At 36.4% G+C, this 13976-nt stretch overlaps 1 protein-coding gene across 24 annotated transcripts in view; it reads left to right on the top strand.

Moving 5' to 3' along the window:
* Positions 1-13976, top strand: part of DLG2 (discs large MAGUK scaffold protein 2) — a 1037827-nt gene that overhangs the window by 754788 nt on the left and 269063 nt on the right. For 20 of the 24 annotated variants that reach the window (XM_074917829.1, XM_074917820.1, XM_074917783.1 and 17 more), the window contains one exon: positions 9169-9324. The exons of the other annotated variants lie outside the window; for them this stretch is intronic. In XM_074917829.1, the coding sequence (XP_074773930.1) occupies positions 9169-9324 (156 nt within the window). The remainder of the gene's footprint in view (positions 1-9168; positions 9325-13976) is intronic. 24 annotated transcript variants of the gene reach the window in all.

The raw sequence follows: 13976 nt of genomic DNA, 5'->3' as shown, positions 1-13976 counted from the left end.
CTGGAGCAGGCTGCTTAGAATCATTGTGAAATATCCACACTTTGAGGTATTTAAGAGGTGGCTAGATAAAATCATGAGTGATCTGATCTAGTGTTGGCAGTAATCCTGCTTCAAGCATGAGATTGGATGAGATGACCTACAGAGATGCATTCCAACCAAATTTTCGATGATAATAGGAAGAAAATCTTTAATTTTTTTAGTCTTTTTGAGGAACATTCATTACTAATACAGCTGAGAGTAGTTAGAATTTACTCTTTAGCAGATGTCTGCCTTCCTATTTCCAGAACTACTGAAATTATAGGCTAAAAATCCTGTAGCTTTTAGATGTTCATTCCTTCTGTCTTTAACAAATAACATCAGCAAAAGATCCATAAAAATAAAAAACTACCATATTGAGTTTTTACTTCCTTTTTAACTTCAGAAAATGGTAACATCAAACTTCTGTGCTTCAGCTGATAAAAAATTCACTTTAACATTTAACTCTGGCTAGATATTAAAGATTCATGCATGAAAAAGCTGAGTTATCTGTTTTGCTGTGAAAAGCATGTTTGATTTTTTTTTTTACATGCATCTTTGCAAAATTACATATTCTGGACGAGGAGGAGGTGCTGGGGATTGGAAGGGAGAAAAAGGAGAACCATTAAGTTGAAGTCTCAGGGGATTTTTTCTCTGTATTGACAGTAACATTCCTAAATTGTTTGTTGTTTACTTACATAAACTTGTTGGTTGAATTGAGGATGTTTTATGGAAAAACCTTTAAATTTGTATTGATACGCAAATTTGACTTTTCAGTATTAAACCATTGCAACTAATATTATGGTTTGTGTTCAATGAAACTATCAATAACAGTTTTCTGACAATGGTTTTATGAAGCACAACAATAGGAAGAAAGAACTGCAGACTTTAGTAATGAGTCCTGAAAACTGTTCTTTTGGGATCTTTACTGTTGACTTAGACCATCCACTGACAAAATATTCTGCATGTTTTAAAAGTATATATTTGCTGAAAGGAGTTAGCTGCATTTCCTGTTAGATTTTGTGTGGGAACAGAATTGAAACTCATGTTTCCCAGGTGAAGATGATCTTCAAATACTGTAGGTAGAACTTTCAAGTGGTGAATTTTACACCATGTTTTTGACCCAATGTTACTCAGTGAGTGATGAGGAAAAGATATGCAGAAGTACACTGATGCAGTTATATGAATATGACAGGTCTTTATGAGCTCTTAACAGTCATATCACCATGCCTAACCCAAACTCAGCATGATCTGTGTCCTAAAGAGAATAAACTACATGTACTAATATGGGGAGACTGGTAATGCATTTTATTTATTCTTCCCCTTCAAATCAGTTGTTCAAATTAATATTTTCATGCTCAGTTTTTGCCTGGAGGGGATTTGTTTTATCTAGGGATAGCAAAGATTATATGTTTGGTTTGCTTTAAAATTTAGTGTAAATTATATCTATTATTTTTAAAGTAATTTTAATTAACCACTATTATTATCACATTAAACTGCATTTAGTTTTAACCATTGCAGCTTGGTCGTTTAAGGGATAGAGGGAGAATTACAAGGCTTAGTTCATGTTCTATTCTGTTCTATTCTATATTAAAAATTGTGGTTATATTATATTTTAAATACTATAATATTCCATACATATCTTCAGGATGTTGAAGTATGGGACCTGATGAAACTAAATCCACATAATAATTTTACTGTATTTGTGAAAATCTATCTCAATGCCAGTGTAAGTCTTTGGAACAACTGCAATTCATTTATCCTTCAAAATGTGTTTTTGTTTTTTTCAGTAGAACTCCTTAAGGTATATCAAAGCTTTTCACAATTTTGGAATACTGACTAGATTGTTTAAAAATCAGTATGATTCAGCACAGCATTATATGGCCAGAGCTAGTTTTTCTCTCTACTTATTTTTTCCAGCTCTTTCTGACACAGGAACATAATCAGGAGTGATTCTGTTCTGTGCTCTGAATGCCCAGTCCTGTCAGATTTTAACATTGAAGAGCGGAGGAATTGAGGGGAGGGGGGTGTTTGGCAAGGAATTATGGTGAGATTGGGTGTGAAAGTGAGGGAGAACTTGTCACTGGTTGTGTGAGAATGGAAATCACAAAAAGGGAAGACTGGTATTTACTGGGTAAGAAAACTTGGATTGGGAAGGGGAATTTAGGACAAGGAAGAACATAAGTGAGAAATGGGTGAAGAGGCATGAAGAAGCAGTGGAGAAAAATGTCCTGGAGAAGAGCAGCAATGAATTTCAGGGCTGCTGAACCATCAACTCCCTCAGACAGTGAGACCTGAGATTTGCGATAATCTATAGTTGTGCAAAAAGACTGGAGAAAGGAACAGAGATGGAGAGCAAGTAAGGAAAAGTTGCTGATAAGATGCTGGCAAGATCAGGCTAGAGCCGTGTCTCTAGAAAAATGGAGAGCAGCCTGAGGTTTCTGGGGTTTGCATGACACGTACTTGATCCCTCAGGCAGTCTGTCATGATAGTTCACCTGCACTGCCTGTCGGTCTGGAGGATGGCAGCCTGCTGCTGCTGGTGGTTACTCCCCGTCTCTCACGAGGTAGAGTTCTCATGCTTTAGCTTTAAGTTGGCGACCATGCTGATGATTATATTGAATTCATTATGGTGTCCCATTATAGGTTTTCTTTCTTGATTTGGTCTTTGGTCAATCCAAGGAGTTATTTAAAAAAAAAATAAAATTAAAAGAACACTATTCGAATTACACATTAAATGTTCAGTTAAGAAAAGAAAAATATAAGTTTTTCTGTATAACCTTAAATTGGAACATTGGTGAAATACAGTGGCACAGTTTTTAGTTATGCTATCATATAAAAATGTCTACTTGTATAACACCTATCAAAAGCTTTTTTGAAAAAGGTCACAGTTATATTTCTTAGCTCTATGTTATTATTTGTTCCGTTCAATGAAAGACAAAATTGCTAAATTGCAAAGCAACTATTTTATATTTCATATCTTTAATACACAAATTTCATTTTAAACTAATTGTTAAACTTTACAAATGCATAATAGTTTTCTGCCTATCATAAGATGTCGTTTTGCTACCCCAGATTTATTTTAAATAATGAGTCTTAATTTGGGAAAATAATTTATATTAAAGTAAAAATTTAGTTACTATGAAGTCACCAGATAATCTTTTACATCCTGAGTAATCCACATATATTTAAACAGGCCTGTCAGAGATCTCCAAGTAATAGCTTTGTCTATTTCTAATACAGCCAGTGGAAGCTACTTGTTACTTAAGTATAGGTAACAGGCCTATAGTACACAAAGGTAGAGGTTTTGGGGTATGTCACATGTTTAGTTTGTGGAACTCTGCCACAGGGTGTTGTGAAGCCTAAGAATATAAAAATGTTGAAATACACGTGAGGATAAGTGCTCAGATTCGTGGTCCATAGGCCTACTAACCACAATTTTCTTGGATTTAGTTCCTAGTCTACATGGTCCTTAACTTGCTGCTTTTCAGCAGCTGAGCAGGGAAGGGCCATTCTTTACTGGCCCTCTTTCCTAAAGATTTAGTGCAAGGGACTAGAGCCTTTGGTCTGATAGTCTCACCTTTTCTTTGTGAAACAACTTTCTTTTCCATTGATGGAACAGAAAATCATTACTGTTTTTTTTTCACATTAAATAGTCATTTCCTTTCCTAATTCCTAATGGCTAAGAATAATGAGGTAGACTTGGGTGTAGAATATTAAAAGTTCTAAATTATACTTACGCCTTCTTGTAGGCCATTTAATTTGAAAACCTGATTAAAACGTTTAAATAGTATTAGTAAGAGGAACAAGGCAATCCTTACTCTTCAATACGGTGAAAAAAAAAAAAAAAAAAAAGGCCATGATCTTAAGCACTCTTTTTGCAGTTACAGAAAACTTTAAGGCTCATGAAAATAGCAGTTAATAATGGGAAAGCTGAGAAATCATTGGTTATAGAAGGATTTTCAGAAAGAACTAAGGTAATGTACTTCTGGTATTTTCTTCCAGCTCTTCATACCCGTTCTCTGTCCTCCATTTGGTTAAAATAAACATGTCATATTGGGTCTTATTTGAATTGCCATGACACAACCTATGAAATAAAATCCACTTTAATTTCTAAATAAACCTGCGGAACAATAAGATCTGTGGTTCTCCTAGAAGCCTATGTGAAAAAGATACTCAAAGAAGTCAAGACATATGTATAAAAATCATTGGTTATTAGAAGAGTTAATTTATATTAAATTACCATTGATTTTTGTCTTAATAGTGATATACTTTTAAAGACAGCTCTTTGCATACTTCTCAGCAGCATTGTATTAGCAATACTAATGTATTAGTTGTTTTTACTGAACTTGGGTACCATTAAGAATGGCTACTCAAAATAAAAAAAGTTGGAAACTTGTAGCATTGTGAGATTTATTTTCTCTGAGATTAAATTTAGCTTTTCCTGGCTATAGCCCTGCATATTCAATATGCTGTGAGAGCTTAGCTGGTTTCTTTCCATATCATAAAAGGTTTTAAAATCCAAAAAAAAAGACTGTTAACATTTAATGCGCTATGTGTTGGCAACTGAACCTACCAAAGAGGATTCTGCAATAAAAAAAGTTAAAATTAAATTGAGGACTCTGCATGATGTTGAGGAGAGAACAGTTTTAATAATGCCATTTTCTTATAACTTCTGTTGTGCAATAAAGCCAGCCTGAAACAATAACACAATGATGTTCCAAACAAGGAGTAATAAGGACTACAAACAACTAGGAAGATTTGCTTTCTTTACGCTCTCTGTTATGAAATAAATAGATAAAACAAGTGTCAGATCAATCTTCTACCTCCCACTGTTACTGTTAGCTCTTTCACCAATTATACCTTTCTGTGGAAATTGTGCCTCATTACAGTTAGGTCTATACTGATTAACAATTCCAGCTTTCAATTTTTTTAGCTAGAAAAGTAGTTTATGACTATCTGCTGTTCATACTATCATTTAAAAGCCTAGCTTGTGGCACTGAATGACTGGATTCTGTCTCTTTGATTGATTTATCTGCTGAGGCACACTCAAGCCAAGCTATGCTACTAATATTTTCTGTTGCCTTTCCTCTGCTATTGTATGCCTGATTCTCATGCTAACCTAGTTACTGCTGTCCATCTAGACCTACTACTTGCTGCTATCATTTATCAGAGCTTGGGTTTTAGCTCACTGATAAAGACAGAGAACTGTAATGTATGTTTGTCACTAAATAGTTTAAAGACACAAAGGGAGCAGATCTGCTAAATAAGAAGTTACAGCATCAGTTATTTTGTCAGAGTAGACCCATAACAGATAATTACTCATTAAAAAGATATTACAGTTATCCAAGAAGTGTACAGTAATATTCACACATTTAGCATTTTAAGGTGGTTTGGGTTTTTTTTGCATAAGAATTAAAAAATGAAGATGATGGACAAAATAAATGCAATAACATCATTCTTTGTTCTTATGTTAAAATTGCAAAAATTGCTTAGTATTTGTTTGAAATAAGACAAAACTTCTGAAGCGGTGCCTGCTGTATCGGAAAGTGGAGCAATTGCAAATAAACAACCTTTTACACTTTTGTTACAGCATGCTAAATGACCTGCTACATGTTTTAAAATTCATTTGAAGATTCAGTGCATCATAAAATAAGGCCTCAGTGTTTATGTTCAGTCTGGCTCTTAATTCTTTTGCAAGAAAAGTTGAGGTGACCTTGGCTGTAATTTTTCAGAATGGTACATTAGAAACAATTTCTAAATATCGTTCTCCTTATCCCATGCTTTGAGAGAAGACAACCCATCTCTGTCATAGAACTGGAGAAGAAAATATTTGAGACAGGATTTTCCAGGTGGGCTGATCCCATTGGACAGAAGTTCTTTCTTCTTCTTCCGGTGAGGAGAAATATAAACGACAAGAGAAAATGCTGCATTAGAAGACTCATTTAATAAAGCTGGGTGGTCTTCATAATTATCTTTTTTTTTTTAATTGGCGATTTTTGTCTTCCAAAGTAGATAGGTACTATTGTAGCTTAGTATTAGTTTGAATTAAGTACTAGTACATATAGAAGGTGAAGAGTCAGGAGTATGTTTTAAGACAGTCTGTTGTAGCAATGACTGGATGCAGGATTACTGGCCTGCATAAAGTACAGTTTGTATGACCAAGTCAGTGATCTTCCCAGTACATTTTAATCATTCTCATCCTTTCCATGTTTTTATCCCAACTTTCAATTATTTTTACACTATTTAATTTATATTTACTAAATCAAATTGAGAGAGAAAATAAGTTTATCCTGATCCGAGCTGGACCCTTGATGTTACGTACGTCTTATTTTTCAAGTTCTTTCTTTTCCGTGCCAATAAAATGTGCAGCCAGGGCCCAGCTATGCAATTAGCAGTATTAGCATATGCATCTGAGTAGTATGCAGGTATATCTAAAGAACCAGAGCAGTCCATAATCTTAATGACCTTGAGGAATGGCATCTGATGGTAAATAGTTGGCTATGATGATCTGAGACCAGTTCATAGGCCTTAAAAGAAGTGCACTCATAACTGGAAATAGCTGATACTCTGAATCCTATTCTAAGCAGAGTCCAAGCTTTAAAAGGATAAAAAGTTTGAATTCCTTTTCTTAGCCTTAAGACCTCTCTCTTCAGCTGAATTACAGAGTTGTTAGCTTGGTCACAGTATCACATATATATAGGACTTTATACATCAGCACAGTGACTTGTTCCAATTTGCTGTTATCTTACCATCCAGCAAGATTGAAAGGAGTGAAAAATATGAAATGTTTTTTAAATTTACTGGGCTTTGCAAGACCTTTTGTTAGGGATTTGTGTTTGTATTTGATGGACTAATTTAGTTTCAATGTCTAGGTGGATGTTGCATGTTTACTTTCATTTTGCTTCTGGAAGCAGTTTGTAACTGCCAATTGACAGAGCAATCCCTGGTATCTCACCATCTCTGTGACACGATTTGTGTCTCAGCACAAGGTTGGATGGTCACTCACTGATGACTCAGTGTAGTTTAAGCATTCACAATACATCCAACGGGTAGCAACACTCTCATGTCATCTACCACTCAGAGAAGACAATTAACTCTAATGTAGGAAGCTAGCAAGTTGTTAATGGACTGGTTAGTGTTTTAATCCATGGAGAAATCTGCGTTTTTTAGTCATCTTCCTGCACTGGGGCAATATTTCTTCAATTTTCATAGTAGGTATGATTTCTATTTGATATTTTTACTTGTTATTTAATATACTGCCTAAAAGCAGAAGTGATTTCTGAGGGTATAAAAGGCAGTATTGGTCTAAAGTAAAATAATAGAAGTAGTGTGGGGTTTTTTCTCTGGATTTTTTGTATTGAAAGCAGCAATTGATTTAGTAAACAAATTATTGAATCCAACCCTCTGAAACGTGTGAAATATACTGATAAAAAAGAATTGCTACCTTAAGCATTTTTAAAGGGATTTTACTAAATGCTTGACAGAGTGCTTTATAAGCAAATGAGTGACAGCTTTGCTATTTTGATATTGGGTAATCTTAAATTGCCATTTTTTAAACTGTAAAGTTTTCCCTGGGAAAGTCAGGCACAGAGAGTTCTCAAATCATATGTCAGATTGCTATGAATGTTATTAGCATTGAGTGAGACCAGCTTTTAAGTAAAGCAGCTACTCCTTTTCCCCCAAAGGACAAAACTAGAAGCTAACAACAAAGGAAAATATGTACTCCATATCTGCCAGTGTGTCCACGACTGTAATAAATTCTGGTACCTGTGAAAGTCACAGCAAAAACCACACCCATGTGAGGCACAGTGCTGCCAGAAGAACAAAAAGAGTTCATTAACAGCTTGGCCTGTTGATATTTTCAGGCTTCTAAAATAAGATTTCCATCTAGCTAATACTGTATTTCTGTGATTAAAGACAGTGGCATACCCTGAATCTTCTGGCAGAAGCGAGGATATGACAGCAATTGCTTCTTGGCACTCTCTAGAACAGAAACTTCAGGAAATTATGAGTCAAGTTTCACTCTGCCAGTAGGCCCAGAGGTATCTGCCGGGGCCAACACAGGAGTTGGAGGAGTTGCATGACGGGAAATGTACTATGTGGTGTATTTTTTTGAAAACGGTCTGCTGGTTGTCTCCTGTGGATCCCCGGCTGGTTGGTACTAAAGGCTGCATCCCCTTCTCCCCCCTCCCCAGGTGGCTCCCTGGGAGGTTTGCGGTAAGTATTGCCTCTCCCAGGCAGTTGGCCTCTAGGCAGCAGGAGAGAAGTGCGAGGTGACCAGTCGGTGTCAGTTTTAGGATCTTGTTCTTTGTATCTAAACCTCTCAGACTGCTGTCAGTAATTTGGAGCAGCAGTGCAAGTGCAATTGCAGTAGCCTTGTCAACGAGGTTAACTGTTTGAGATGTGGTCTGTGTAATCAGATTTTGAAGGCTGGATCTGAGAAGAGAGCAAAAACCTCTTGAAATTAAATGAATTGTCTGCCATTGAGATTAATTGCTTACACAGTTTGTTACCATTGGTGTTATTATAGGGTATGGTTCACTTCGACCACAGCTCTACTTGCAAACCCCCAGCTCATTGGGGTAGGAGTATGTCGTATTAACAAGTAATATGTACTTCACCTTTATATTAAATTAATGGGTAAAAAATACCCCCTTTCAGCTAAAAATTACCATATTTTCTTCTATGCTCAAAATTAAGATCACAGAAAACCGTGCAGAAGTAATGTTGTTAGATAAAAAAAACAAAAAACAAACAAAAAGAAAACCCAAACCACCAAAAAAAAAAAAAAACCAAACCCCAAAACCAACAACCAACCAAACAAACAAAAAGCCAAGCAGAGCATGTGGGAAAACTCATCACTGAACTTCAGAGATAAGATATTCCTTTTCAGTGCCATACCTCCCATAAGGCGGTTTTATGGCCCACTTGCATTATGTATATCTTTATATGCAGTTGCTTGTATGCCATAATACTGTGTTACCAAATTCTAATTTTTCCTTTAACAGCACACTTTACTTGTCAGAAAAGCCCTACTGAAAAGGTCTTGACAGATTTGCTATGCATGCTTTTAAAATGATTGCTGTGTTTTCTCTATATTCTCAGCCACTAATGCACACCTGATCTTTTACTCTTGTCTCTGTATCACCAGGCCTCCTGAACCTGTTTACAGCACTGTGAACAAACTGTGTGATAAACCACCTTCTCCTAGGCACTATTCCCCTGTCGAGTGTGACAAAAGCTTCCTTCTTACAGCTCCCTATCCCCACTACCACGTAGGCCTGCTCCCTGACTCTGAGATCACCAGGTACTGCATGCGCTTCTTCCTCACCTCCTTTGTTAGAGTGCATGAACATCACTGGATTTATCTCATAATTTGCATCTTCACCATAGATCTTTTTCTACAGCTTATGCTTGTTTTTAACCATGCTTTCACATCTGCACCACTGGAAGATATATGCTAACTTGGTATATAATTTTGGTCATCCAAAATCCAGTGATGAACACAGGCAATGTTTTGATCCATTGGAATGGTGCTCTAAAATAGGTTACATAGTATGTATCACATTTTACAACTGAATTCAGTATTTGTTTCTCTGTGAGTACAAAAAGTGACTAAGACCTCACTGAAAGCTGTAGTAATTCAGTTTGATTCAGTCATTTTATTTCTGTGTTGTGCATACTTTGTTCACTGAGCATCTTTGGGTTTATAGGGTGGCTGCCTAAGCCATTCAGAAGAAATTGAGCAAAAAATAATCACCTCCCTCACTAAGTCATGGTTGAGAATACATCTAAAATTTAGCATTCCCTAGGCTGGCTGTGCTCTGAGAGGACAGTCAGTAAAACCTGAAATGATGAACATTTCCATAACTGAAGTAATGGAAGACATTTCTATAAAATATTGACAGTGATTCCCTCTTGAGAAATATTTAGTAAAGGAAAACATACTGTCCAAAACTGTATGCTAGTATAACACAGCTATTCTTCTGTAATCTACTGGGATAGTGGTAAACTATTTGCAAACAAGATTTGGGAGATAGAGGAAGAGTTAGGCACAAGTTTTCAAGAAGATGTTGAGTGCTTCCTTTGTCAGGAAAGAGCCTACTATCTTTTGTATTCAAAGTAGAAGAAAAATAATTGTATTTGGAGATTTGATCATAGACACTTTCTACAGAAAACATGTTTCAATGAAGAGTAATGTGGGAAGACAAGAGTAGAAGTATTTAAATGGAATGGAAAATGGTAGATTAGTGTAAGATACAATAGCAGGAAAAAAACCCTAGGCATTAAAAAACCAGCTGTGAAAGACATTGAAGTGCCATGAAATAGAAAGCTAAATTAAAAAAGCATAATGTTTAATAAAACAAATACTAGTGAAGAGTTCAACAGATGTGGTAAGACCATGCAAAAGCTGTCAGTTTATTAGAATGAGAACTGTGTAGCTACTAGAATTTGTGAAAAGATGCTTAATCACTGGACAAATTGATTAGTTAAGCTGTTCAGGCCAGTGCAAGTTTGGGTGAAAAACATTGGTAAAGTCAGTGTTTTATAAAGGTATAAATAATTCCAGAAGGATGACAGGTATTAACAGATCTATCTACAATATTTTAATTTCTCTGCAAATACTATTTTGAAGGAAATAACTAGCCAAAAATAGTCAAATTACTTCAGGTCTCTAGGTACAGTGTACATACGAGTAATCTATCTGTAAGCATCACAGTGCTTCTGTGTGGTTAGAACCAAACAACAGAAGAAAGCATTATAAAGAGACTCTTAATTTTAAAATGGTCCCTTTAGAAAGGAAGGCACCAACTTGAACTAGAAAGTTGAGCAAGTGGATTCTAGGGGATTTTGGGGACATGGAGTTGTGTATTGGGAGCACTGAGGATTAGATGGTGGCTTGCTAACTGTAGAGAGATGCAATTCATTGCTAAATGGTCAATCTCTATAGACGTGACTGTAAGGACTATGGAGATAGGTTGGGGAAAAAGGGCGGATCTGTTAAAACTGCTTCCTGCAGACCAGACACTCAGATGACAGTAATCAGTGGAGCGCTGAAGAGCTCATAAAACTAGGCCATTTTGCAACCTGAAAGTATCATTCTTTACATCCTTTTGCTTTACTGTGTGATTGATTAAATATTGGTCCTCAGATATTTAATGACCTGACATCAGGACTTAAAAATCTGGGTCTTGTTCTACTGAGTGTCAGTTTACAGTTCTCTTTAAGAACAGGGTTTCATTTCTCTTCATTCTACTTTGATATAAAATTAAGCTCTAGTCCCTGAATATTTAATCAGTTTGTTTATTTCAACAGTCCAACAAGAACTGCAAAAAGAACACAAAAGACGAGAAAAGACACAACTCATGGTTAAATGCTCTGCTACATGCTATGGTAGAGGCAACTGATTGCTATAATTTATACTTCCTTCCCACTGTGGAATAATATTCAGATGGAAAATATGACAGTTTTCAATGTTCTCAAATACTGTCATCTTCTCCACAGGACTCTTTGAATAGTTGACTGTAGAGGAAGTTATTTGAAATAAAATTTCACCAAATGCCTTTGGTGAAGAAAGTGTCAGCTTTACAATATATACCATGATTTGATTTTCAAATGGACTCAGTATTCACAGTTGGAGAACAGATTTTTAGGAAAGTATTAATCCTATTTTAACCCTAATCCAAGTTGTTAATTTTGCAAAAGGTGATAATCTCAGGGCTGTATTGTGATGAATATTTGGAAGAATTAATCCATAAAAAGACCTTGTTTTAAATCTACCGCTGTGATACCACCATCTCTACTCGAAATTGTACTACAAACAAATCTTCCAAGTATTGATCACGTATTTTGAAAGATCTCCCTTTACTCACCTGAATTTCTCAAAGCCCTATTCCTCCACATTATACACTGCCATGGTCTCCAGTCAAATGTAAAAGATATCTATCTCCCTGTCTTCCTGCAGGCTTCCTAGAAAGAATTTTTTTCTCAGAATTTGTCAGCTTCAAGTTTGGGGAGGAAGGGACAAGGATTATTTGCTTGTTTTGGTAACTGCAGTCTTTGTCATATCTCAGTGCTCCAGTATGGAGAATCTGCTGCTGAACTGCAAGAAATTTGGTTTGACAAATAACTCTTCCAGAGGAAGAGGAACATGATGCCACATTCTCCCAATTGAAATGGTTGTAAGCCAGCCAACGCCTTTCAAATTGCTGCTTCAGATAATTTGTCAGCTACTCCTCAGACGATTGCCTTATCAAGGCTCATTAACTTGATAGGCAAAGAGTATTCATAGGGCAAAGCCTTATTTGTCTATAATAAATTCAAGTTTACAACCCTTGCTTTTATGGTGGCCTGTCTTACCTCCTGGGAGCTTTGGAGGTCTAGAACAATATACTCCCATTTTAGGATAGAAGTAAATTCTTTTTTTTTAATTGAATTATCAGTTCACATGAATTGATATTAACAGGGCCTTGTCAGTGTGCAACAGCTGAAAATCTGTCCCACTGAAGGCAGGGGTAGAGAGAGAATTTTGGAATAGTAAGTTTTCCTTTGAGAGCACCACATGGGAATGGGTGCAAACTATTCATGTTCTGGCCTCTGTCATTATTGACAATTATGAATACAAATAGGAGATTATTGGCAGAGAAAGGAAATCACAGTTCCTAGATGTACCGCTCTTTCTACAAACATGAGACTTTGTTTCTGCATTACGTAACACAAAACGTTGTGTTCCCGGTCTTTGCACAGAGAACTTCATTACATTCACGACTACATAGATACACGTTAAAAATGCTTCCATTTTGCCCAGAACTAACTTCCCTGTCTTTACTGAAATCTTTTGGCACTCTACTTGCCAGCACAGTTTTTGCTAAAGGGCAGCCCTGATATTTTTGGTTTGTGTGATTTTTTTTTTTTTTTTTCATAGGTATTTGCTTTTCTCTTCAACCTTTGATCATGTGATTACAACAATATTTTTGAATACATGTAGGGGAAGGAACTAAGGGTAGGGTTTCAGACTTTGTAGTCATGGGAGAAAAACTTGGGAACATGACTCCTCCCAGGAAAATAAAAAGAAGTGAAAATTTTGTTCATGTTTAGTCTAGCTTTTTTAAACTTGCAGATCCTCCTTCTGGTGCTTGGGTGCCTGGATTGAAATTATTTGGCTTGCTTTTAAAATCAAGATTAGTTTCTTGAAGCCAGCCCCAGTTCTGGCTGACACTGTGATCTGCAGTTTTAGGCAATGTAGTTAATGATTTTGTGCTTTGTTTCCCAGTCTCTAAAAGAAGTTTAACAATGATCTCATAGAGCTTTGAAAACTCTGAGACAATAGCATCCTATTACTAATGGCAATTGGTGTTACTATTTAATAACACAAAAATGATTTTAAGGTATTTGATGAACTAGGTTAATGACATCAGTTCTTGGGATCACCACTACTTTCCCACCAATGGGGATTAGGGAGAGAAGATAATATAGGCACAGGGCTCTAGAGCAGTCTTTCGCAGAAAACAGCATGCCATTTGCATAGGTATTCAAGGGTAACTGAGCATTGTGTAACCCTTAAGAGCTCCACAAATAAAAGTGTGCCGAAGTGTAAGCAGGACATGTGGGTAAGGAGAATATAATGTCAAGAATCTTCATAATGGATACACGAAGCTACATCCAACATGTGGCTGAACTCCTGCACCCACCTTGTAAGCACATGAGGGTCACTACACTCCAGAAGCCTCTGCAATCAGACTAGTGTATGTCTGCACCGCTAAGAACTACTGCTTGTAGGTGAGGGAACCTCACTTAATTTTAGGGATCCCTGGAATCCCTCCATAGGCCATGAAGGGCCAGCTGAGAAGGTGCTGACCGCTTTTCACTGAGCTAGGAGGAAGTTAAGGTAACTGCACTTGAAAAAGGTTTGAATGGTAGGCCTCTGGTAGTCATTACTATTGTGTCCTTTCTCATTTG

This window comes from Athene noctua, chromosome 1 (genome assembly GCF_965140245.1).
Source record: "Athene noctua chromosome 1, bAthNoc1.hap1.1, whole genome shotgun sequence".
Classification (NCBI taxonomy): domain Eukaryota; kingdom Metazoa; phylum Chordata; class Aves; order Strigiformes; family Strigidae; genus Athene; species Athene noctua.
The sequence above is the reverse complement of the archived record's forward strand: the minus strand, read 5'-3'. Positions and strand labels throughout refer to the sequence as shown.